A 25,423-nucleotide genomic window follows, 5' to 3' on the forward strand; every position below is an offset into this window, starting at 1 on the left:
CACAGTGAAATGCCTCTAAAGGAAATCTAGTGTAACTTAGAGCTTCCGTTCATGCCTCCAGAGGCCTGCCACCCGCCCCAGCCCTGGATTCAGGCAGCCACCACAGGACACCCAAGGCCCTTGTTCTTTTGTAAAGAATTCTTCCTTCTCAACAGCGAATGCTGGAGAATGGAGCCCCTAGTTAAGTGCACATTTTCAAATACTGCTCCTTTTTCCCATGGGGCCCTCTTTGGTTATCAACTGCTGTCTCTGGCCACTGGGGCTTCGTTTGTGTGCCTGGCATTTTCCTTGACTGTTTCACTGGCAGAGAGGCCTATTTCAACCTGCAGAAGGCAGAGAGAAGCATGAAGGAACTCAAAGAATTAGATAAGGGACGCATTGGTAGATTACGAGTCTCAGAGAAAGACATAACAATTGCTTTGGGCAGGTAAGCAGTGGGCTTAGAGACGTTTATGCTTTTATGAATGAGGCCTGGCATTACAGAAGTGTTCTGTACTCTCTACAAAAGAGGAGAGAAATATTTGGGGGGAAAATGTAGAAAATCAAATGGTAATAAACAAGGCTGTAATTTACTAAGGGTATACATTGCTCAGACCTTTAAGCCCCGTTTAATCCTCTCGACCACCATGAGGTAGTTGGTACAGTTATTAACTTACTAGAATGAGCAAGGAAACTAAAGTTGAGGTTGAACAAATTGTCCAAGGTGACAGATCTTGAGTGTTGGATCCATGATCTGAACTCGGGCTCAACCCTTCCTCAGACTACCTCTCACATATATTCTAGAACTACGTTTTTTTTTTGTCTCTTTCCACCTACTTTTGCTGTTAAATGTGACATCTTAATAGACGAGGAAGGAGCACTTAATGAAGACAGTTTATTGGGGGCCCATGAAAGCTAAGCACAGCTCATGCATTTTTTTTTAAATATTTTTTTCGTTAAGTGTATTCATAGCAAAACGTAACACCAATTCAGCAGTTTCTACATACACAATTCAGTGATGTTGTTTATATTCTTTGAGTTGCAGTCCATGAATTTTTAAGGGAAGTTCTGTTTCATATGGACGCAAAGTTCATGGCATTTCTTCAAGCCAGAACAAGACTTAACTGTTTTGCCTTTGAGTTAGGGATCCTCTGAGAATCAGAATATTTAGAAATGAGAGCAGGCCCATGAGATTATCAGGAGAAAAAAAATAGGAGGTTTACTATTCCCTAGATTTTCCAAATATCTTTATATTCTTGAAACCAATCTGTTTGCAAACTGTAAGTACTTGGCACGGTCGGGCAGATGATGGAATGGTGAGTAAATGAAATGCATGCATCATGCCTGCCTCCTCGAAACAACCATGAACCTAGAAGTCAAGTGGGAGATGTTGGGGCCATGTCTGAATGCCCAAAGCTAAATCAAACTGTTGACTAAGCCCATAAAAAAAAAAAAAAAAGCCCATAGGACCATAAATTAGAGGCTGCTGTCACACAGCGCAGTGACTAAGGTTTTGTGCTTGTGTGAAAAATAGCCTAGCTCCTTTTTCAGAGTAAATGTTTGATCCTTTCATTTATTCAGTGTACACTGTTTACTGAGTTCCTACTTCATACGGGCACTGTTGCAAGTGTTGTAATGCACACTAGGTGTAACTACATACTGTTGTAAGTGCTTTAGGTGATTTATTTCATTCATTCCTCACCACAAACTTATGAAGTAGGTATTTTTACTATTTTCGTTTTATAGATGAGAAAATTAAGACACAGTTTAAGCAACACAGGGTGACACAACTAGTTGGTAGAAGAGGTAGAGCTATAATTGAGGCATCTGAATCCATAGCTCACCCTCTATACCTCATGGAGTTATGTTTGATAGTGGCCAAAGTCCATGTTCCCATTTTAAGGGTGGGGAAGCTAAAGCAAGATTGTTCAAGCAAATCTCTATATGGTCTGGTTGGTCAAAAGAAATTTTTTTGTGTGAAGAATTATCAGATAACAAACCAGTGCTCTCTTGATTGTTAATCCTAGTCTCTGAGGGAAGGATAAATATTCTAACTTAAAAAAAAAATCATAACTATTGTTAGAATGTCTTATATAAAAAATTTTATATATGTGTACACATATATATATTTTTAATTTAACTTGGGAATACAAAGATGGGGCAAGGTATGAGAGGGGAAATAATTATGTGTCCCATGATTTTACGTATAATATTTAATCTAATCTTCACAATAACCTTGAGATTTAGGTATTTTTAACCTTATTTTGAGTCCCTGGGTGGTGTTCATGGTTAATGCGCTTGGCTCCTAACCATAAGGCTGGAGGTTCAAGTCCACTTAGAGGCACTCTGGAAGAAAGGCCTGGCAGTCTACTTCTAGAAGAATCTGCCACTGAAAACCCTATGGAGCACAGTTCTACTCTGGTGCACATAGGGTCACGATGAGTCGAAATCAACTGTATGGCACATACAAACAACAACCTTGTTTTATTCAGAAGGAAAGTTAGGCTCTCAGAATGCACATAAAGCTAATAACTATAGATATTTGGTCTACCCATTTTCTTGTGCCTCACTTTCTCTAGAAAGATTAGCTCAACCAAATACCATTTTATCCTCATTTTTGAGAAGCATATTGCCAATTCTGTCATGGAACATTTGAAAATATGTACAGGTATGAAAAAAAAAGTCATTTGTAATATTACTACCCTGATACAACTGCTTTGGATATTTTATCTTTTTCCTTCTAACCTTTTCTTTATATGTGTGTGTCATAGGTACAGTTTTATATCATGGTTTTTTACTTAGCACGTTTTGACTATCTTCCCATACTGTTAGTCTAAAAAGAAAACTTTATTTTTAATGTCTGTGAAGTATTTTAGTTTATGGCTCTTTCGTAATTTATTTTACAAGCCTCCTTTGGGGGATATTTATGTTGCGTTCTCTATCCTTTTTCATTTTTACTGAGGAAGAATAAACCAAACTAAATCAAGCAAAACAAAACGGAAACTTTCTTTGGCCCGAAAGAGAGGGAGCCAGAGGCAATAAAACTTTGATTTTTAGAGAATCTGAGTTAATGGATAAAGTATCCTATCTTGTGAGTTGCTGAAAACCATTTTTTCCATTTACATTTTTATAAAATTAGGGTATAGCATGATGTAGTAATGGGTTTAATGAATGGCAGTCAGTGGAACCAGATGGGTAAAATGCAGGTTAATAGGAGTTTACTCTTGCCTGCAGGGCTAGATTTGGAGATGACTGGCCTATGGAGATGAAATTGCTTAGGTCTTGGAACTTTTGTGTCTGAAAAGTAAGTGGCCTTTCTGTGACTTCCCATCTTCATCTCTTTTCTTCTAGAGCCTCCTTGGCCATCCAGAGGTTGAACCTAGCCCTGGCATACTTTGAAAAGGCAATTGGCAACGTCATTGCTAGCAAGGGTGAAAAGACATCCGATCTGATCAGCCTGTATGAGGAAGTTGCTCAGATTGAGCAGCTGAGGAGGAACCATGAGCAGGCCATCCAGTACTTGCAGCAGGTTGGTGGGTTGGCTGGAGTCAGGCCGTGTGGACTTGTTTGGCTCCAGGCCAGTTCCTAGGGCCAGGGAAGCTTGGGCTTCTCAGAAGAGCAAGGGGATGGGATTGATTTCATTTTAACCCCGACTTCCCTCCAAATCTATATGAGAGCCCTTCCTCAACTTTAAATGACTTGGGCAGAGGACGCTGACTCAGGGTGAGTGCGTTGGCTGCATGACCCAGTCTGGTGGCAGCACTTCCCCTCCCAGCTCCTTCTCTCATCACTGTCGGGGCTAGGAAGAGGAAGCCAAGTGTGAGTCCACTCCAAGAAAAAAGCCATGCGGAGCAACTGAACTTAAGTCTTAGCAAACGCAAAGGGCTTTTTAAATGAAAAATCATGATATTTTGGTATAACAGTGTCACCTGTCCTTTAAGCCAGTCTACATGGTTGTGTTTCCAAGTCTAAGGTTAAGATAACAAAAGGGTGTTTCACTTGGAGGTAGCTAAGTTGTCAAATGTCCAGAAGGAAAAAAAAACAAATGAAGGAATGTTGAGGCTATCATATGAAAAATGTTTGTTGTTGTGGTGTTGTTAGGTGTCATCGAGTGGGTCCCTACGAATAGCACAACAGAACAAAACACTGCCCGGTCCTGTACCATCCTTAACAATCATTGTTATGCTTGAGCTCATTGTTGCAGCCACTGTGTCAGTCAGCCTTCTTGACGGTCTTCCTCTTTTCCGCTGACCCTGTACTTTGCCAGGTATGATGTCCTTCTCCAGGGACTGATCCCTCCTGAGAACATGTCCAAAGTATGTAAGACACAGTCTTGCTGTCCTTGCTTCTAAGGAACATTCTGGTTGTACTTCTTCCAAGACAGATGTTCGTTCTTTTGGCAGTCCATGGTATATTCAATATTCTTCGCCAACACCACTATTCAAAGGCATCAATTCTTCTTCCGTCTTCCTTATTCATTGTCCAGCTTTCGCATGCATATGATGTGATTGAAAATACCATGGCTTGGGTCAGGCGCACCTTAGTCTTCAAGGTGACATCCTTGCTTTTCGACACTTTAAAGAGGTCCTTTGTAGCAGGAAAACGTTTAGGGCACATTTATGTATCATGTACTTGAAACTGCCCTTGAACTGCTAAACTCACCTTTTCTCTCTTCAAAATGAGCACCCTGCTTGTTGCTTCAATCAAATGTCTTCCATAGCTAAAACAGAATGAAAATACTGGATTTCCTGTGCCATAGAAAAGGTGCACTGCAATCCAACAGCATCCGTGAAAACAGCATGAGCCTGAAGAAGGGCATATGGACAATCTCATAATCCAATGTTGCTAACATCACATTTAGGAGAAATGTCAGGAAATGCCCATATCAAGGCAGTGATTCCCTCCTTACGGAGACTCCAACACATCTGTCATCTAACTCCATGATTAGCTATATATTGGCTCTTAATCAACTAACAGTTCTGTAAGAGCCCCTGGAAAATCCACAGTGAAGCACTGTCATTTGTGCACTTACTTTGTCATGATTTTCTTTATTCCAGGCCTATTCCATCTGTGTGTCTGTTTTCACGGAAGTCAGCCCGAGAACCGCAGAGGCGAGTGCATTACTAGCCAAAGCTTATGCCATGTCTGGAGAGGCCCAGCGCAGGGGTAGGTAGCAGAGGTGGCCGTGCAGTTATCATAGTTTCCCAGTCACAGGAAGGAAGCACATTGGCACATGATCTGTCTATAAGCATGAATAGATTGTAATTCACTACTCATGTGGTGATAGAGATATTATGCTGGACTGTTTTGCACCAAATCTCTTATGCATGAATTTGGCCTTGATGACAACCCCCCAGATTAGTTGGAATATCAAAACCAATATGATGATCTGATTTCTGTTTCATTTATTCCCATAGAATCTCAGCATGGAGTAGAGATCATACACACTGTAAATGTGACCTGTGATGTGTTGGTTGATGAGGAAATCCAATGATAAGAGAAAAGCATTGCCTCCTAGTTTCCTCCTCCTTCACTATCAACCTCTTTACACGTTGGCTCTTTTCCTCTGGCTTATAGGAGAGGATGTTTATTGCAGTTAGAATTTTCTTGACTTATATTCAAAAGTGAGGTATTGGGGGTTCTTTGTCTGGCAAGGTCATCCTTTTGGAAAGTGGGTATCTTTGGGAGAGACGATGGACCAGTGAGGAAGGACAGTGCCCACCTTCAGCTGGCCCGATCAGATTAGTGGGCACTGGTAGATTCATTGGCCAGTCAGGAGAAACTTGGGACTGCATTTTTTAAATGTTTATTTTCTCTGCTTATAAAAGTAATCCATTTTGGTGTACATTATTTTCTCAATGTGTATGAGTATGTGTATGTTTGTGGGTATTGTAGGTTTTACATCCTACTTTTTTCCACTCTTGTATTTCCTCATGTCGTTAAATGTTTTTCAGTTTGCAGAAGTTATTTTGATATTTTAATTTTTTCATGAATAGACATGCATTATATAGCATAAATGTTCATTGTAGATTTCCTGATTCTATTTTCCAGCTAAATATGTTTCTCCTTTTTGAAATGTTCTTGTGTGTGCTCGCAGTATATATACTACGTATATAACCCAGTGCCGTCGAGTCATATATACATATCTATATATTTGAGTTTATTTTTTAAATAGTTTTTGTAGTTTTAAAATAATTTGTGAATATATAAAATTTTATTTGTTAGTTTTTTTACTGAGAAAAAGTTATGCCTGTTGACTTGGGAAATTCCAAGGCTACTTTATTCTTTTCTTTGTATACCGATTTTTAATTTTAAACAAAATCTGGATCTTTACCTCATATCATCTGCTAAATTAAATTCCAGTTGGATTAAAATTTTATACATCAAAACTGAAAACGTAAATTAACCAGAAGAAAATATAGTACTGGAATAGAAAGTACTAAATTGGGGGGAAAGAATCTCCAAGCACACACAAAGACATACCCTAAAAGAATATCAAAAGATTTAATTACATCGAGATCTAAAACTTGTACCTGCAAAAAGTACTGTAAACAAAATTGAAATAGCCTGAATAATCCTATAACTATTGAACAAAATGAATTTGAGTTAACTTTCCAAAAAAATCTCCAGGCCTAGATGGATTCATTGGCAAATTCTACCAAAAACTTAAAGAAGTAATAACACCAGTTGTACACAATTTCTTCCAGAAGATAGAAAAGGAGGGAACATTTCCCAGCTCATTTCATGAGCCAGCTTTATTGTGATACCAACACCAGACAAAGACATTAAAAGAAAACTGAAGACCGCTGTTGTTAGGTGCCATCAAGAAGGTTCCCATTCATAGCAACACTAAGTACACCAGAATGAAACACTTCCCAGTCCTGTACCATCCTCACAATCGTTGCTATATTTGAGCCCATTGTTGTAGCCACTGTGTCAGTCCATCTCATTGAGGGTCTTCCTCATTTTCAGTGACCCTCTACTTTAGCAAGCATGATCTCCTTTTCCGGAGACTGGTTCCTCCTGAAAACATTTCCAAAGTATGTGAGATGAAGTCTTGCCATCCTCGCTTCTAAGAAGCATTCTGGCTGTACATCTTCCAAGACAGTTTTGTTCATTCTTCAATCCATAGTATATTCAATATTCTTCACCAGCACCAAAATTTAAATGCATCAATTCTTCTTCGGTTGTCCTTATTCATCGTCCAGCTTTCACATGCTGTGAGGCAATCAAAAATACTGTGGCTTGGGTCAGGCGCACCTTAGTCTTCAAAGTGCCGTCTTTGCTTTTTAACCCTTTAAAGAGGTCTTTTGCGCAGATTTGCCGAATGCAATGCATCTTTTTGATTTCCTGTCTCCTGCTTTCATGGGCATTGATTGTGCATACAAGTAAAATGAAATCCTTGACAACTTCAATATTTTCTCTCTTTATCATGATGTTGCTTATTAGTCCAGCGTGAGGATTTCTGTTTTCTTTATGTTGAGGTGTAATTCATACTGAAGGCTGTAGTCTTTGATCTTCATCAGTAAGTGCTTCAAGTCCTCTTTGCTTTCAGCAAGTAAGGTTGTGTAATCTGCATATTACAAGTTGTTAATGAGTCTTCTTCTAGCCCTGATGCCATGTTCTTCTTAACAGTCCAGCTTCTCGGATTATTTACTCAGCATATAGATTGAATAAGTATGGCAAAAGAATACAATTCTGTCCTATACCTTTCCTGATTCTAAACCATGCAGTATCCCCTTGTTATGTTTGAACAACTGCCTCTTGGTCTGTGTACAGGTTTCACATGAGCACAATTAAGAATTCCCCTTCTTCACAACGTTATCCATAATTTGTTATGATCCACACAGCCGAATACCTTTGCATAGTCAGTAAAACACAGGTAAACATCTTTCTAGTATTCTCTACTTTCAGCCAAGATCTATCTGCATCAGCAGCGAAATCTCTTATTCTATGCCCTCCTCTGAATCTGGCTTGAATTTCTGGCAGTTCCCTGTCCATGTACTGCTGAAACTGTTTTTGAATTATCTTCAGCAAAATTTTACTTGCATGTTATATTAATGGTATTATTTGATAATTTCTGCATTCCTTTGGATTATCCTTCTTTGGAATGGGCACAAATATGAATCTCTTCCAGTTGGTTGTCCAGGTAGCTGTCTTTCAAATTTCTTGGCACAGACTAATGAGCACTTCCAGCATTGCCTCTGTTTGTTGAAACATCTCAATTGGTATTCTGTCAGTTCCTAGAGCCTTGTTTTTCTCCAGTGTCTTTAGTGCAGCTTAGACTTCCTCCTTTAGTACCATCAGTTCTTGATCGTGTGCTACCTCCTGAGATGGTTGAATGTCGATCAGTCCTTTTTGGTACAGTGACTCTGTGTATTCCTTCCATCTTCTTGTGATGCTTCCTGTGCCATTCAATATTTTGTCCATGGAATCCTTCAATAGGCTTGAATTTTTTCTTTAGTTCTTGCAGCTTGAGGAATGCCGAGTATGTTCTTCCCTCTAGTTTTCTAACTCCAGGTCTTTACACATTTCATTATAATATTTTACTTTGTCTTCTCAAGCTGTCCTTTGAAATCTTTTTAGCTCTTTTACTTCATCATTTCTTCCTTTCGCTTTAGCTTTTCTACGTTCAAGAGCAAGTTTCAGAGTCTCTTCTGACATCCATTTTGATCTTTTCTTTCTTTCCTGTCTTTTTAATGACCTTTTGCTTTCTTCATATATGGTGTCTTTGATATTATCTTGCTCATCTGGACTTTGGTTATTAGTGTTCAGTGCATCAAATCTCTTCTTGAGATGGTCTCTGAATTCAGGTGAGATATACTCAAGGTCGTACTTTGGCTCTCTGGACTTGGACTAATTCTCTCAGCTTCAGCTCAAACTTGTATATGAGCAATTGATGGTCTATTCTGCAGTTGGCCCCTGGCCTTGTTCTGATTGATGATATTGAGCTTCTCCATCGTCTCTTTCCACAGATGTAGCCAATTTGATTCCTGTGTATTCCATCTGGTAAGGTCCATGTATATAGTCACTGTTTATGTTGTTGAAAAAAGGTATTTGCAATGAAGAAGTTGATTGTCTTGCAAAATTTTATTGTATGATCTCCTGTGTCGTTTCTATCACCAAGGCCATACCATGAACATAGATATAAAAATCCTCAACAAAATACATATCGATATATAAAAAAGAATGATACTCAGTGACCAAGTAAGGCACTTTTCTTGAGAATGTTAGGCTGGTTCAGTATTCAAAACTCAACCATTCATTAAAGGTGTTGACATCGGTGGGGGGAAAGGAGCTCAGTCAATATAGTATACCACATTAGCAGTCTAAAGGAAGATATATAATCTTATCAACTGATGAAAAAAACACATTTGGCAAAATTACACATCCATTCATAATGGAAGGGAACACCCTTAACCTGATAAAAGACACGTACAAAAAAACCTACAGCTAGTAACACACTTAATGGTAAAAGGCTGGATACTTTCCCCTAAGATCAGGAACAAGGCAAAGATGTTCACTTTAACCTCTCTGTTCAACATGGTACTCGAAGTCCTAGGCAGTGCAATAAAGGAAAAATAGAAAAAAGAAATAAATAAAAGGCATGCAGACTGGAAAGGAGGAAATAAAGCTGGCCTTATTTGCATACAACATGATTGTTTCTAGAAATTCCAAGGAATCTACAAAATTCCTAATAATTGAATTTAAGTTTAGCAAGATCACAGGATACAAAGTCACACAAAAACCAATTGTATTTCTACATGCTAGCAATGTGCATCTGGAAACTGAATTTTTTTTTTTTAGATACAGGCTGTCCCTTGGGTAGAATGAGATCCATTCTAAGTGTGTCTTTAAGAATTTGTAGGTAAGCCAGACCAGATACATAGGGTTCTTACTTAGCCTTACTTTAGTGCAAGAAAAGGCGTAAAGCCTCTTCAGTTATTTAAAAGCTGCATGTACAGCAACTGAAGGTGATATTTGTTTTGCGTAGGTGTTGGTTCAGTCATTGCAAAGTGAGAGCAAATTTACATAACATTAAAGGGCAAGTGGGAGTTGTCCACAACGTTCCCAACCTGGGGACTGCCTGTACCATTTGCAGTAGCTGTACCCCGAAATGAAATACTTAGGGATAAATCAGACAAAATATGTACAGGATCTATATGTTCAATACTACAAAATGCTAAGGAAAGAAATCAAAGGAGACCTAAATAAATGGAGAGAATATACTGTGTTCATTGTTTGGAAGACTCACCATAGTAAAGGTGACAGTTCTTAGCTTGATCTATGAATTTAACACAATTACTATGAAAATCCCAGCAGGAATTTTTTTAACTACAGAGAAGCTGATTTTGAAGTTTACATGGAAAGGCAAAGAAACTAAAATAGCTAAAACAATTTTGAAAAAGAATAATAAAGTTGAAGGACTCATACTACCTTATTTTAAGATTTACTGTAAAGCAATGTGGAGAGAGTGTGGTACTGGCAAAAGGATAGACACAGAAATCAGAGTCAGTGGAACAGAGTAGAGAGCCCAGAAATAGACCTACATAAGTAAAAAAAAGTACAGCCGATTAATTTTTCACAAAGGTGCAAAAGCAATTCGTTGGAGACAGGATAGTTTTTTCAACAAATGGTGTGGGAACAACTGGACACCTGTAAGCAAAAAAAAAAAAAAAGAATCCCAACCGAAACATCGCATCTTATATAAAAACTAACTTAAAATGAATCATGAATCTAGATATAAAACCATAAAACTTTTAAGAAGAAAATGGAAGACAGTCTCCGTGACTTCAGGTTAGCACAGAGTTCTTAGGTGTGACACCAAATGTTGTTGTTGATAGGTGCCGTCAAGTCGGCTCCAAGTCATAGTGACCCCGTGTACCACAGAACAAAACACTGCCCAGTCCTGTGCCGTGCTCATAGTCGTTGTTATGCTTGAGCCCATTGTTGCAGCCGTTGTGTCAGTCCGTCTCGTTGAGGGTCTTCTTCTTTTCTGCTGACCCTCTACTTTACCAAGCATGATGTGCTTCTCCAGGGGCTGATCCCACCTGATAGTATGTCCAAAGTATGTAAGACATGGTCTCACCATTCTTGCTTCTAAGGAGCATTCTGTTTGTACTTCTTCCACTAAATGTACAATCTGTAAAAGAAAATACGGAAAAATTGGACATAATCAAAATTGAAAACGTTTGCTCTGAAAAGACACAGTTAAGGGAATAATGGAGAGAAAATATTTGCGAATCACATATTTGATAAAAGATATATCTAGAACTTGTATAAAGAACTCTCGAAACTCAATAGTAGCAGCACTGTTCCCAGTAGCCAAAAGGTGGAAACAAGTTCCATGTTCGTCAGTGGATGAATGGGTAAACCAATTGTGGTATATTCTTACAATGGAATATCATACAGCCATAAAAAGGAATGAAGTACCAAGATACGCTACAACATGGAGGAACCTCAAAAATCTTATGCTAAGTGAAAGGAGTCAGACACAAAGGATCACATATTGTTTGATTCTATTAATATGAAATCTCCAGACAGATTGGTGCTTGCCAGGTCTGGAGGGAGAGAGGCATGGAGGAGTAAGTGCGTAAATGGGAATGGGCTCTTTTTTGGGAGTGATAAAAAATGGTTTGAAACTAGATAGAGGTGGTGGTTGCAAACATTGTAAATGTACTAAATGCCACTGAATTGTTCACTTTAAAATGATTGATTTTATGTTGTGTGAATTTTGCCTCCTTAAAAAAAACTCAAGAAAACAACCCAATTAAAAAACGGGCAGAAGATTGAACAGACACTTTACCAAAGAGGGTATACCAAACCAAAACCAAACCCAGTGCCATCGAGTCGATTCCGACTCATAGTGACCCTATAGGACAGAGCAGAACTGCCCCATAGAGTTTCCAAGGATTCGAACTGCCGACCTTTTGGTTAGCAGCTGTAGCACTTAACCACTAAGCCACCAGGGTTTCCAAAGAGAGTATATGAATGGCAAATTAAGCTCGTGAAAAGATGTTCAACGGCATTAGCGGTTAGAGAAATGCAAATTAAAACTATAACGAAATACTACTTTACACCTATTAGAAAAGGCTAAAATGAAAAATACCGACAATACCAAGTGCTGGTGAGGATTCAGAGCAACTGGAACTCTCAAACATTCCTGGAGCCACTCTGTAATACAGTTTGGCGGTTTCTTATAAAGTTAAACATATACCTACCAAATGACCCAGCAATCCCACTCCTGGGCATCTGCCCTACGAAATAAAAACTATGTTCACACAGAAACCTGTACACAAATGTTCATAGCAGCTCTATTCATAATTGCCAAAAACTGGAAATAACTAAAATGTCCTTCATGTGGATAAACAAACTGTGATATACCCATAAAATAGATTTATCCCAAACTCACAATAGAATTATACCTAAAAAAAGGAACAAATTACTGATATGTGTAACAATTTGAATGAATCTCAAAGGCATTATGCTGAGTCAAAAGAAATTAGTCTCAAAAGATTACATTGCATATTATTACCTCATACCATAGATAAGCATCGACTTAAAATAGATCATTGTCCTACATATAAGAATGAAAATTATGAAATGTCTAGAAGCAAGTATAGAAAAAAAAAATCCCTGTGAACTTGGGTTAAAGATTTCTCAGATATACACCAAAAGCACAATTCATAAAAGATAAAATTGATAAACTGAATTTGATCAAAACTAAGAACATTTTTCTTCAAAAGACAACATGAAGAAAATGAACAGACAAGCCACGAACTGGGAGAAAATATTTTCAGATCATAAATCTGATAGATGATTTATATTTAAAATAAAGAACTCATAACACAGTAAGAGGGCAAACATCCTGATAAAAATATGAAAAGATTTTACTTGATATTTCCTCCACAGAAAGTACACAAATGACTAGTAAGCATATGAAAAAAGTGCTAACATTATTAATCATTAAAACCAAACCCACTGCTGTTGAGTCAATTCCAATTCATAGCGACCCGGTAGGACAGAGTAGAACTGCCCCAAAGGGTTTCCCAGGTTGTAAATCTTTATGGAAGCAGACTGCCACATCTTTCTCCCGTGGAGTGGCTGGTGGGTTCGAACCGCCAAGTTTTTGGTTTGCAGCTGAGCGCTTAACCATTGCACCATCGGGGCTCCTTTATTCTTTAGGGAAATGTAAACTAAAACCACAGTGAACTACCACTGGAATGGCTTTAAACAAAAAGAGAGAACACCAGGTGGTGAGGATGTGCAGAAATGAGTCCTCATACATTGTTGGTGTATTTTAAAATGGTACAGACACTGTGGAAATCAACTGGGCAGTTTTTGAAAAAGTAAAACCTACACTTACCGTGTGACCTAACTTTTCCACTCCTAGGTATCTGACCAAGAGAAATGAAAACTTTTGTCTGCAAAGCTGTGGAAAGAATCTAAATGTTCACCAGCTGATGACTGGATAAACAAAATGGGATGTATCTATACAAGAGGAAACTACCCATTGCTGTCGACTCATAGCAACCCTATAGGACAAAGGAGGACTGCCCCATAGAGTTTCCAAGGAGCGTCTGGTGGATCCGAACTGATGGTCTTTGGTTAGTGGCCGTAGCGTTTAACCACTACACCACCAGGGTTTCCAAGAGGTAACTACTCGGCAATAAAAAAGGAATGAAGTACTTTTACATGCAGCGACATGGATGAACCTCAAAAACGTCATGCTGGTTGAAAGAATCCACTGATGGCTGTTTTGCATCAGAGGATAGTAAGAGTACTCAGACATAAGCTTCCTCACAGAAAATCCTCGTTGCATCAGGAGAATACAAATCACGACATCAGCTGATGCTATCAAATCAGATCTCTTTTTGAGGGCCTCTGTGAAACCTGGGGAGTCCTGGTGGCAAAAGTAGTTAAGAGCTTGGCTGCTAACCAAATGGGCGGCCGTTCGAATCCACCAGTTGCTCCTTGGAAACCCTATGGGGCAGTTCTACTCTGCCTATAGGGTCGCTATGAGTTGGAATTGACTCAATGGCAACTGGTTTTTTTTTTTTTTTTTTTTTTGTGAAACCAGGAGAAGCCCTGGTGGCACAGTGGTTAAACACTTGGCTGCTAACCAAGAGGTCAGCGGTTCAAACCTGCCAGCTGCTCCATGGGAGAAAGATGTGGCAGTCTGCTTCCCCAAAGATTTATAGCCTTGTAAACCTTGTGGGGCAGTTCTACCCTGTCCTTTAGGGTTGGTATGAGTTGAAATCGACTTGACGGCAACAGGTTTGGATCAACCTTGGAAGGAGCCCTGGTGGCATACCGTTAATTACTCGGCTGTTAACAGAACGGTTGACAGCTGAAACCCACCCAGAGGCTCTAAGGGAGAAAGACCTGGCAATCTGTCCTGTAAAGATTTCAGCCTAGAGAATCCTATGGAGCAGTTCTACTCTGTCACATGAGGTCACTATTGAGTCAAAATTGACTCAGCGGCACCTAACAGCAACAACGTGAGACCTGGAATGAGAACAGGCACTGACTTTAAGCAAGAAAATGTCAAATTGAACAAAAGCTAATAATAGATACAAAGTTGAGTAGTTTCCAACTCATAGTGACCCTGTGTACACCAGAGCGAAACACTGCCCGGTCCTGCACCATCCTCACAATCATCGTTATGCGTGAGCCCATTGTTGCAGCCACTGTGTCAGTCCATCGTGTTGAGGGTCTTCTTTTTCTCTGATCTTCTACTTTACCAAGCATGATGTCTTTCTCCAGGGACTGATCCCTCCTGACAACATGTCTGAAGTATGTGAGACATATAGCCTCACCATCCTTGCTTCTAAGGAGCATTTTGGTCATACTTCTTCCAAGACAGATTTGTTCGTTCTTCTGGCAGTCCATGGTATATTCAGTATTCTCCAACACCACAATTCAAAGACATCAATTCTTCGATCTTTCATATTCATTGTCCAGCTTTCACATGCATATGAGGCTATCGAAAACACTATGGCTTGGGTATGAGTTGGAATCGACTCGACCGCACTGGGTTTTTGGGTCAGGCACACCTTAGTCCTCAAGGTAACATCTTTGCTTTTCAACACTTTAAAGAGATCTTTTGCAGCTTATTTGCCCAATGCAGTGCAACTTTTGATTTCTTGACTGCTGCTTCCAAGGGTGTTAATTGTGGATCCAAGTAAAATGAAATTCTTGACAACTTAATCTTTTCTCTGTTTATCATGATGTTGCTCATTGGTCCAGTTGTGAGGATTTTTGTTTTCTTTATGTTGAGGTGCAATCCATACTGAAGGCTGTGGTCTTTGATCTTCATCAGTTGAACAAAAGCTGGTAACAGACACTTGCAAAGGCTAGCAGCTTGCCTTTCATAATTGTTTCCCTTTTTTTTTGTAGATGCTGTTGAACTATATTTTATAAAAAGTATCACTGCATACCAAGCAACGCTGGGCACAGAGGATTCTGAAACACTAACAACCATTGAGGAATTTTGCCAGTGGCTTGTCCAAAATGGGGAAAACCGAGTAAATATGATGATCAACTCATAAATGTGATTGCTAGTTTTTTCGTTAGGTCAGGACAGCCTTTTTCATCTCACAGTTTTGGAAACTGTAGCTTAGGTCTCTGGTAACGTCAGGAATAAAACAGGGCTGGGGTAGCTTAGAATATTAGTAAATGAAATATTTTTCTTTTATCCGGATATATGGGATCCTTCAAATCCAGGACACGCATATATAATCTCTGGTCCTGTAAATTTTGTAATTTAAGTCAAAATTGGCTTCCACTTTTGGATCTAGCTGCCAGTTTTTTTGTCTTGGGGTACGCTTTCTCTCTCAGTTTCTAGTCTTCAGCTCTTTATTAGCCACAATTTTGTTTTTCCACATAAAGTTGCAAAGTTGCCCAACTTGAAAAATGTGATCAGTGTCACTAGATAGTACACGTAGGAACTGTTGAATTGATGTATGTTTTGCTGTGTATATTCTCAACAACAACCTAAGATAAATTATTTTTAAAAGTTTTAAAGTGCAAAACGAAAAGTTATAAAGTACTTGCAATTGCTGAGCTTTTTCCTTAGAAGTCCTGTGAGTCTAAGCTATTACTCAAAACCTTTTGACCTGAACTTTTATATTCAGTACAGTATGAACATACTGAAGACTGTTTTTTTCTGTCATGAGATCCCACATGACTTTGATCTGACCAGGCCAACTTTATACCTCAGCCAAGTGAGAAACACGAATGAACTTCAGATGGTCTTGCTGGTCATATGACAGCCACTTGAAGAATAGGGTTATAGCAGACATGAAACAGGAATTTATTCCCAGGCATGAAGCAAAAGCTGCTTTTCTTCTGTACTTGAAGATCTTTATGCATGACCTCCAGGGACAGATTACCCAATACACGAGGTAAGCATGGGCTTACTTGTGCTTACTTGCTAATCTGTAGTGAACAATTTCACGGTTTTTCACTTCACCAAAGATTCTCTTTCTAGCTGTGGCTGGCATCTGTCTCTTTCCCAAACCCACAACACCTTCCTACAGAATCAAAGCCTCTTTTCAAATTCACAATCCCTCACAGGGGTATTTTTCACCCATGTGAAATTATTGACTACTGATTAGTAAGTAAACACAAGTAAACCCGTGCTTACCTTGCTTACTAGGTACCCTGTCCCTTTCAGGAATTGCAAATTTGAAAACAGGCTTTGATTCTGTAGGAGGGTGCTATGGGGTTGGAAAGAAGACAGATGCCAGCCATACCTAGAAGCACAATCTTTGATATGGTGAAAAAATGTGAAATTGTTCACTATAGATTAGCAAATAAGCACAAGTAAGCCTGTGCTTACCTTGCTTATTGGGTAATCTGACACTGAGACCTGGTTCATGATAAAACAACAGTACCAATGTCTGAGGGCCATCTGCTTCTCACCAAGTGCTTCCTGCTGTGCTGAGCTCCTGTGCAAAGGTAGAACAAGTAGCTGAGTCCTCGGTGGCTTCAAATCAAAACCATATATGCACCCATGGACAGCTCACCTTAGCCACTAGAAAGTACTCCACGAAGGCAGAAATTTTTGTCTGTTTTGTTCACTGCAGTGTCCCTTATGCCTTAAGCAGTAACAGCACAGAGAAGATGCTCGCTGGATATTGAATTTGCTAAATTTAAAACACATTTCTTGTGGGATTATCAATTTTTAAAAACTACTTTCTTCCACCCCCAAGCCTGATGTGAGGCTCTAGGCCTATGCTAGAAGACTGTAACAGTAAATCAGAAGTCTTGGAAACTGTGTTCCCATGGAATATAATTTTTTTTTTGTAAACAGAGGCTTAATCTGACACTAATAAAAAAAAATGCAGAAAAATAATAATCTAACTACATTTATAATTTTCTACTTTTAAAAATGCAAAGATCATTACAGAGCCTTGAGATTCCTGAATTATTGGTACTGTGTCCTTGAAAGCAGTAATTGGCATCACTTTTTTGTTGTTGCTCTGGCATGCTACATACAATGGATGCTGATTGCATTCTCAACCCAGTTCCAGAGAAATGTTGTTTGAAAACATCCACATAGAAGACACAGGCAGTGAGTGATGTGTGATTCCTGAGGGCGCCAGCAATGGCTACCCTCTTACACTCCCTCCAAAGCAAGCATCTTGGGAAGGCAGATGGGTGCAATCAGTAATCTCCAGTGTAGCTCTAATTTTTCTCTAAAGCATATGAAGTAGACTAAGTAGTTAAGAGTGAGAGTTGGGCTGAAAGACATTTTATTTCAAAGTAAAATGTTCAAGGAAAAAAAAAGAGTGAGGACTATGGAAATTGGATTGCTTGGTTGGAATCTCAACACTGCCCACTACATGCTGTGTGATCTTGTACAAGACACTTAGCTTTTATTAGTGTCTCTTGAGCTTTTTGAGCTTATTCCCTCATCTGTGAAATGAGTATAGTAATAATCCTCTCTCATAGAATAGCCATGAAGATTCAATAACATTATACATATGAACTCTTTATTATTTACAAACTTGGAAATTTAACTTTTAGTAGAAACAAGTTACTTAGGTGGCATGTCACAACTGACTGGTCCTGGTGGGCTGTGTCATTGTGGGGTAGAACTGCTGCTCCATAGAGCTCATGGAATAGGTAACGTAGAATCAGATGCTCCTTCAGAATTGCTAGGTTGATTTTTTTTTTTTTAATTCCCTAGGAGGCTTACAAACTGCTAAAGGCTACATTGAAGTCCCAGGTAATCAGCCATGGTGACTGCAGTGAAGAAATGGCTAAAATCTTTTATAACATGAGCACGACCTGCTTTGCCAAAGGAGAGCTCAGAAAGGCAATTCAACTGCTAAAGAAGGTGAATGCTGGCTGGTTTGCTACGTTTTTCTCCTGGGCTTGTAAACAGAATGTAAGGGAGGATTTTCTTTTTTTTTTTTAATAATTTTTATTGTGCTTTAAGTGAAAGTTTACAAATCAAGTCAGACTTTAACACAAAAACCCGTATACACCTTGCTACACACTCCCAATTACTCTCCCCCTAATGAGACAGCCCGCTCTCTCCCTCCACTCTCTCTTTTCGTGTCCATTTCGCCAGCTTCTAACTCCCTCCACCCTCTCATCTCCCCTCCAGGCAGGAGATGCCAACATAGTCTCAAGTGTTCACCCGATCCAAGAAGCTCACTCCTCACCAGCATCCCTCTCCAACCCATTGTCCAGTCCGATCCATGTCTGAAGAGTTGGCTTCGGGAATGGTTCCTGTCGTGGGGCAACAGAAGGTCTGGGGGCCATGACCACCGGGGTCCTTCCAGTCTCAGTCAGACCATTAAGTCTGGTCTTATGAGAATTTGGGGTCAGCATCCCATTGCTCTCCTGCTCCCTCAGGAGTTCTCTGTTGTGTTCCCTGTCAGGGCAGTCATCGGTTGTAGCCGGGCACCATCTAGTTCTTCATGTCTCAGGATGATGTAGTCTCTGGTTCCTGTGGCTCTTTCTGTCTCTTGGGCTTGTAATTACCTTGTGTCCTTGGTGTTCTTCATTCTCCTTTGATCTAGGTGGGTTGAGACCAATTGATGCATCTTAGATGGCTGCTTGCTAGCCTTTAAGACTCCGGACGCCTCTCTTCAAGGTGGGATGCAGAATGTTTTCTTAATAGAATTTATTATGCCAAATGACTTAAATGTCCCCTGAAACCATGGTTCCCAGACCCCTGCCCCTGCTTTGCTGACCTTCAAAGCATTCAGTTTATTCAGGAAACTTCTTTGCTTTTGGTTTAGTCCAATGGTGCTGACCTCCCCTTTATTGTGTGCTGTCTTTCCCTTCACCTAAAGTAGTTCCTATCTACTATCTAATTAGCGAATGCCCCTCTTCCACCCTCCCTCCCTCCCCCCTCTCGTAACCACAAAAGAATGTTTTCTTCTCAGTTTAAACTATTTCTTAAGTTCTTATAATAGTGGCCTTATACAATATTTGTCCTTTTGCAGCTGACTAAACTGACTCAGCATAATGCCTTCCAGGTCCCTCCATGTTATGAAATGTTTCACAGATTCATCACTGTTCCTTATCCATGCATAGTATTCCATTGTGTGAAAATACCATAATTTATTTATCCATTCATCCGTTCATGGACATCTTGGTTGCTTCCATCTTTTTGCTGTTGTAAGCAGTGCTGCACTAAACATGGGAGTGCATATATCTGTTCCTGTAAAGGCTCTTATTTCTCTAGGATATATTCTGAGGAGTGGGATTGCTGGATCATATGGTAGTTCTATTTCTAGCTTTTTAAGGAAGTACCAAATCGATTTCCAAAGTGGTTGTACCATTTTACATTCCCACCAGCAGTGTGTAAGTGTTCCAATCTCTCCATGGCCTCTCCAACATTTATTATTTTGTGTTTTTTGGATTAATGCCAGCCTTGTTGGAGTGAGGTGGAATCTCATTGTAGTTTTGATCTGCATTTCTCTAATGGTTAATGATCATGAACATTTCCTCATATATCTGTTAGCTATCTGAATGTCTTCTTCAGTGAAGTGTCTATTCATATCTTTTGCCCATTTTTTAACTGGGTTATTTGTCTTTTTGCAATTGAGTTTTTGCAGTGTCATGTAGATTTTAGAGATCAGACGCTGATCAGAAATGTCATAGCTAAAAACTTTTTCCCGGTCTGTTGTTGTTGTTAGGTGCCGTTGAGTCGGTTCCGACTCATAGTGACCCTGTGCACAACAGAATGAAACACCGCTCGGTCCAGCACCATCCGTACAATCATTGTTTTGCTTGAGCCCATTGTTGCAGCCACGGTGTCAGTCCACCTTGTTGAGTGTCTTCCTCTTTTCCGCTGACCCTGTACTCTGCCAAGCATGATGTCCTTCTCCAGGGACTGATCCCTCCTGACAACATGTCCAAAGTATGTAAGATGCAGTCTCGCCATCCTTGCCTATAAGGAGCATTCTGGCTGTACTTCTTCCAAGACAGATTTGTTCGTTCTTTTGGCAGTCCATGGTATATTCAGCACCACAATTCAAAGGCGTCAACTCTTGTTTGGTCTTCCTTATTCATTGTCCAGCTTTTGCATACATATGATGTGATTGAAAATACCATGGCTTGGGTCAGGTGCACCTTAGTCTTCAGGGTGACATCTTTGCTCTTGAGCACTTTGAAAAGGTCATTTGCAGCAGATTTGCCCAATGCAGTGCGTCTTTTGATTTCTTGACTGCTGCTTCCACAGGTGTTGATTGTGGGTGAATCTAAGTAAAGTGAAATCCTTGACAACTTCAGTCTTTTCTCCATTTATCATGATGTTGCTCATTGGTCCAGTTGTGAGGATTTTTGTTTTCTTTATGTTGAGGTGCAATCCATACTGAAGGCTGTGGTCTTTGATCTTCATTAGTAAGTGCTTCAAGTCCTCTTCACTTTCAGGAAGCAAAGTTGAGTCATCTGCATAACGCAGGTTGTTAATGAGTCTTCCTCCAGTCCTGATGCCCTGTTCTTCATATAGTCCAGCTTCTCGTATTATTTGTTCAGCATACAGATTGAATAGGTATGGTGAAGAATACAACCCTGACGCACACCTTTACTGACTTTAAACCAATCAGTATCCCCTTGTTCTGGCCGAACAACTGCCTCTTGATCTATGTAAAGGTTCCTCATGAGCACAATTAAGTGTTCTGGAATTCCCATTCTTCCCAGTGTTATCCATAGTTTGTTATGATCCACACAGTCGAATGCCTTTGCATAGTCAATAAAACACAGGTAAACATCCTTTTCTGGTATTCTCTGCTTTCAGCCAGGATCCATCTGACATCAGCAATGACATCCCTGGTTCCACGTCCTCTTCTGAAACCAGCCTGAATTTCTGGCAGTTCCCTGTCGATATACTGCTGCAGCCATTGTTGAATGATCTTCAGTAAAATTTTGCTTGCATGCGATATTGATGATATTGTTCTATAATTTTCACATTTGGTTGGATCACCTTTCTTGGGAATAGGCATAAATATGGATCTCTTCCAGTCAGTTGGCCAGGAAGCTGTCTTCCATATTTCTTGGCATAGACGAGTGAGCACCTCCAGCACTGCGTCTGTTTGTTGAAACATCTTAGTTGATATTCCATCAATTCCTGGAGCCTTGTTCTTCGGCAATGCCTTCAGAGCAGCTTGGACTTCTTCCTTCAGTGCCATCGGTTTCTGATCATATGCCACCTCTTGAAATGGTTGAATATCAACTAATTCTTTTTGGTGTAATGACTCTGTGTACTCCTTCCATCTTCCTTTGATGCTTCCTGCGTCGTTTAATATTTTCCCCATGGAATCCTTCACTATTGCCACTCGAGGCTTGAATTTTTTCTTCAGTTCTTTCAGCTTGAGAAATGCCGAGCGTGTTCTTCCCTATTGGTTTTCCATCTCCAGCTCTTTGCACATGTCATAATACTTTACTTTGTCTTCTCTAGAGGCGTTTTGAAATCTTCTGTTCAGTTCTTTTACTTTATCAATTCTTCCTTTTGCTTTAGCTGCTTGACGTTCAAGAGCAAGTTTCAAAGTCTTCTCTGACATCCATCTTGGTCTTTTCTTTCTTTCCTGTCTTTTCAGTGACCTCTTGCTTTCTTCATGGATGATGTCCTTGATGTCATTCCACAACTCGTCTGGTCTTCAGTCACTAGTGTTCAGCATGTCAAATCTGTTCTTCAGATGGTCTCTAAATTCAGGTGGGATATACTCATGGTCACATTTTGGCTCTTGTGGACTTGCTCTGATTTTCTTCAGCTTCACCTTGCCCTTGCATATGAGCAATTGATGGTCTGTTCCACAGTCAGCCCCTGGCCCTGTTCTGACTGATGATATTGACCCCCACGTGTCTGTCAGTTTGTCATACTGTGGGGGCTTGTGTGTTTCTGTGATGCTGGAAGCTGTGCCACCGGTATTCAGATATGAGCAGGGTCACCCATGGAGGACGGGTTTCAGCTGAGCTTCCAGACTAAGACAGACTAGGAAGAAGGACCCGGCAGTCTACTTCTGAAAAGCATTAGCCAGTGAAAACCTTACGAAAAGCAGTGGAACATTGTCTGATATAGTGCTGGAAGATGAGCCCCCCAGGTTGGAAGGCACTCAGAAGATAACTGGGGAAGAGCTGCCTCCTCAAAGTAGAGTCGACCTTAATGACATGGATGGAGTAAAGCTTTCGGGACCTTCATTTGCTGATGTGGCACGACTCAAAATGAGGAGAAACAGCTGCAAACATCCATTAATAATCGGAACCTGGAATGTATGAAGTATGAATCTAGGAAAATTGGAAATCATCAAAAATGAAATGGAACACATAAACATTGATATCCTAGGCATTAGTGAGCTGAAATGGACTGGTATTGGCCATTTTGAATTGGACAATCATATAGTCTACTATGCTGGGAATGACAACTCAAAGAGGAATGGTGTTGCATTTATCGTCAAAAAGAACGTTTCAAGATCTATCCTGAAGTACAGCGCTGTCAGTGATAGGATAATATCCATACGCCTACAAGGAAGACAAGGTAATACGACTATTATTCAAATTTACGCACCAACCACTAGGGCCAAAGATGAAGAAATAGAAGATTTTTAGGAGCTGTTGAAGTCTGAAATTGATCGACATGCAATCAAGATGCATTGGTAATTACTGGCGATTGGAACGCGAAAGTTGGAAACAGAGAAGGATCAGTAGTTGGAAAATACGGACTTGGTGATAGAAACAATGCCAGAGATTGAATGATAGAATTTTGCAAGACCAACGACTTCTTCATTGCAAATACCTTCTTTCACGAACATAAACGGCTAGTATACACGTGGACCTTGCCAGATGGAACACACAGAAATCAAATTGACTACATCTGTGGAAAGAGACGATGGAAAAGAAAAAGCTCCCAGTCTGTAGGTAGTCTTTTTTACTCTTTTGATGAAGTCTTTGGATAAGCCTAGGTGTTTGATTTTTAGGAGCTTCCAGTTAATCTAGTTTTTCTTCTGCATTCTTTATAATGTTTTGTATACTGTTTATGCCATGTTTTTTCTTCCGTGATCTTTAACGTTTTAGATTTATGTCTGGATTCGCAATTCTGTTCCATTGGTCCGTGTATCTGTTGTACCAGTACCAGGCTGATTTGACTACTGTGGCGGTATAATAGGTTCTAAAATCAGGTAAAGTAAGGCCTCCCACTTTGTACTTTGTTCTTCTTTTTCAGTAATGCCTTATTTATCTGGAGCCTCTTTCCCTTCCATATGAAGTTGGTGATTTGCTTCTCCATCTCATTAAAGAATGTCATTGGGATTTGGATCAGAATTGCATTAAATGTATAGATTACTTTTGGCAGAATAGACATTTTTACAATGCTAAGTCTTCCTATGCACGAGCAAGGTATGTTCTTCCACTTATGTGTCTCTTTTGGTTTCTTGGAGAGGTGTACTGTAGTTTTCTTTGTATAAGTCTTTTACATCTTTGGTAAGATTTATTCCTAAGTATTTTATCTTCTTGCGGGCTATTGTAAATGGCATTGATTTGGTGATTTCCTCTTCGATGTTATTTTTATTGGTGTAGGGGAGGATTTTTCTTGTTTGTTTGTTTTCCTTTCTTTTTTCCCTTCCTTTCCTCCCTATCTCCTTCTCTTCTTTTCTTTCTCTTCCCTCCACCCTTCTCTTCCTTTCTTACCTGCCTTCCCTCTCTCCCACCTTCCCTTCTTTCCTCCCTTCACTCTTTCTTTTTCTTTTGTTTTTAAGTATCTTATTACAAAGTAATGACCCCTGGTGGCACAGTGGTTAAAGCGCTTGGCTACTAACTGAAAGGTTAGTGGTTTGAGCCCACCAGTCGCTCCACAAGATTAAGATGTGGCAGTCTGCTTTTGTAAAGATTACAGCCTTGGAAACCCGATGGGGCAGTTCTGCTCTGTTCTGTAGGATCGCTGTGAGTTGGAATAGACTCTACATTGATGGGTTTGGTTTCGGTTTTTATTGCAAAGTGAAAGAACAAACTGCCAAATATAAACAAAAACAAGAAAATAAAAACCTCCCATAAGCCTGTCACCTAGAGATAGCAACATATTAACATAGATTCTTCAACTTTCCCTTTTTGGTTTTAGTAGATTTTTGACCAGGGTAATACATGGTCAACTAAATAAATATTTTGTGGTTTGTCACATGAAATGGCTTAGCTGGGCCATATTACCTTTGGGTTCTCACTCCTTCCGTGGACCTTTGATTTCCTGGTTCCAGTAGGAGAACCCCGCTAGTAAGGTGACTTGTTTTCTATCTCTCAGGAGTCACTGTGCTTTGTTGCTCAATGTCTGTTGTCTTGGAAACCATTGTTTCATGTATTTTGTCTGTTTTTTTTTTTCCCCATGAATTTCCAGTGGGTGAGTAAATCCAATCCCTGTTACTCCATCTTTTCCAGAAACATAATTCCCTCAGGTTTTGTATGATATTATCACTGGAGATAGAATTCTAAGTTGACAGTTTACTTTTCCGTGCTTTAAAGATATCGCTTTCCATCTTCTCATTTGTATTGTTTCTGACAAAAAATTTGCTGTCATTTTGATCTTTGTTCCACGGCATATAATATCTCTTTTTTTTCTCTGGATGCTTTTAATATTTTTGTCTTCATCACTGGTTTTGAGAAATTTGATTTTCACATGCCTTGGTGTAATTTTTTCATGTTTCTTGTGCTTGTGGTTCATTGATCTATTTAGATCTTTGGGTTTAAGTTTTCATTAAGTTTGGAAAGTTTTTGAGTATTGTTGCCTCAAAGTTTTTTTTCTCCTCTCGTTTGGGGACTCCAGTTGCTTGGAGCTGTCTCACAGCTCACTGATGTACTTTTCTTTTTCAATTGAACTTTAGATGAAGGTTTACAGAACAAACTAGCTTCTCATTAAACAGTACACATATTGTTTTTTGATGTTGGTTAACAACCCCACGACACGTCAAAACTCTGCCTTCTTGACCTTGAGTTA

The 25,423-nt window shown here is 39.6% G+C and overlaps 1 protein-coding gene across 1 annotated transcript in view; it reads left to right on the plus strand.

Moving 5' to 3' along the window:
- The window catches only part of TTC23L (tetratricopeptide repeat domain 23 like), a 66,879-nt gene that overhangs the window by 31,004 nt on the left and 10,452 nt on the right, over positions 1 to 25,423 (plus strand). The window contains exons 6-9 of the mRNA XM_023545410.2: positions 302 to 427; positions 3,331 to 3,508; positions 5,037 to 5,145; positions 15,379 to 15,506. Coding sequence (XP_023401178.2) covers positions 302 to 427; positions 3,331 to 3,508; positions 5,037 to 5,145; positions 15,379 to 15,506 — 541 coding nt within the window. The remainder of the gene's footprint in view (positions 1 to 301; positions 428 to 3,330; positions 3,509 to 5,036; positions 5,146 to 15,378; positions 15,507 to 25,423) is intronic.

The sequence above is a fragment of the Loxodonta africana genome, chromosome 2, assembly GCF_030014295.1.
Source record: "Loxodonta africana isolate mLoxAfr1 chromosome 2, mLoxAfr1.hap2, whole genome shotgun sequence".
Taxonomy (NCBI): domain Eukaryota; kingdom Metazoa; phylum Chordata; class Mammalia; order Proboscidea; family Elephantidae; genus Loxodonta; species Loxodonta africana.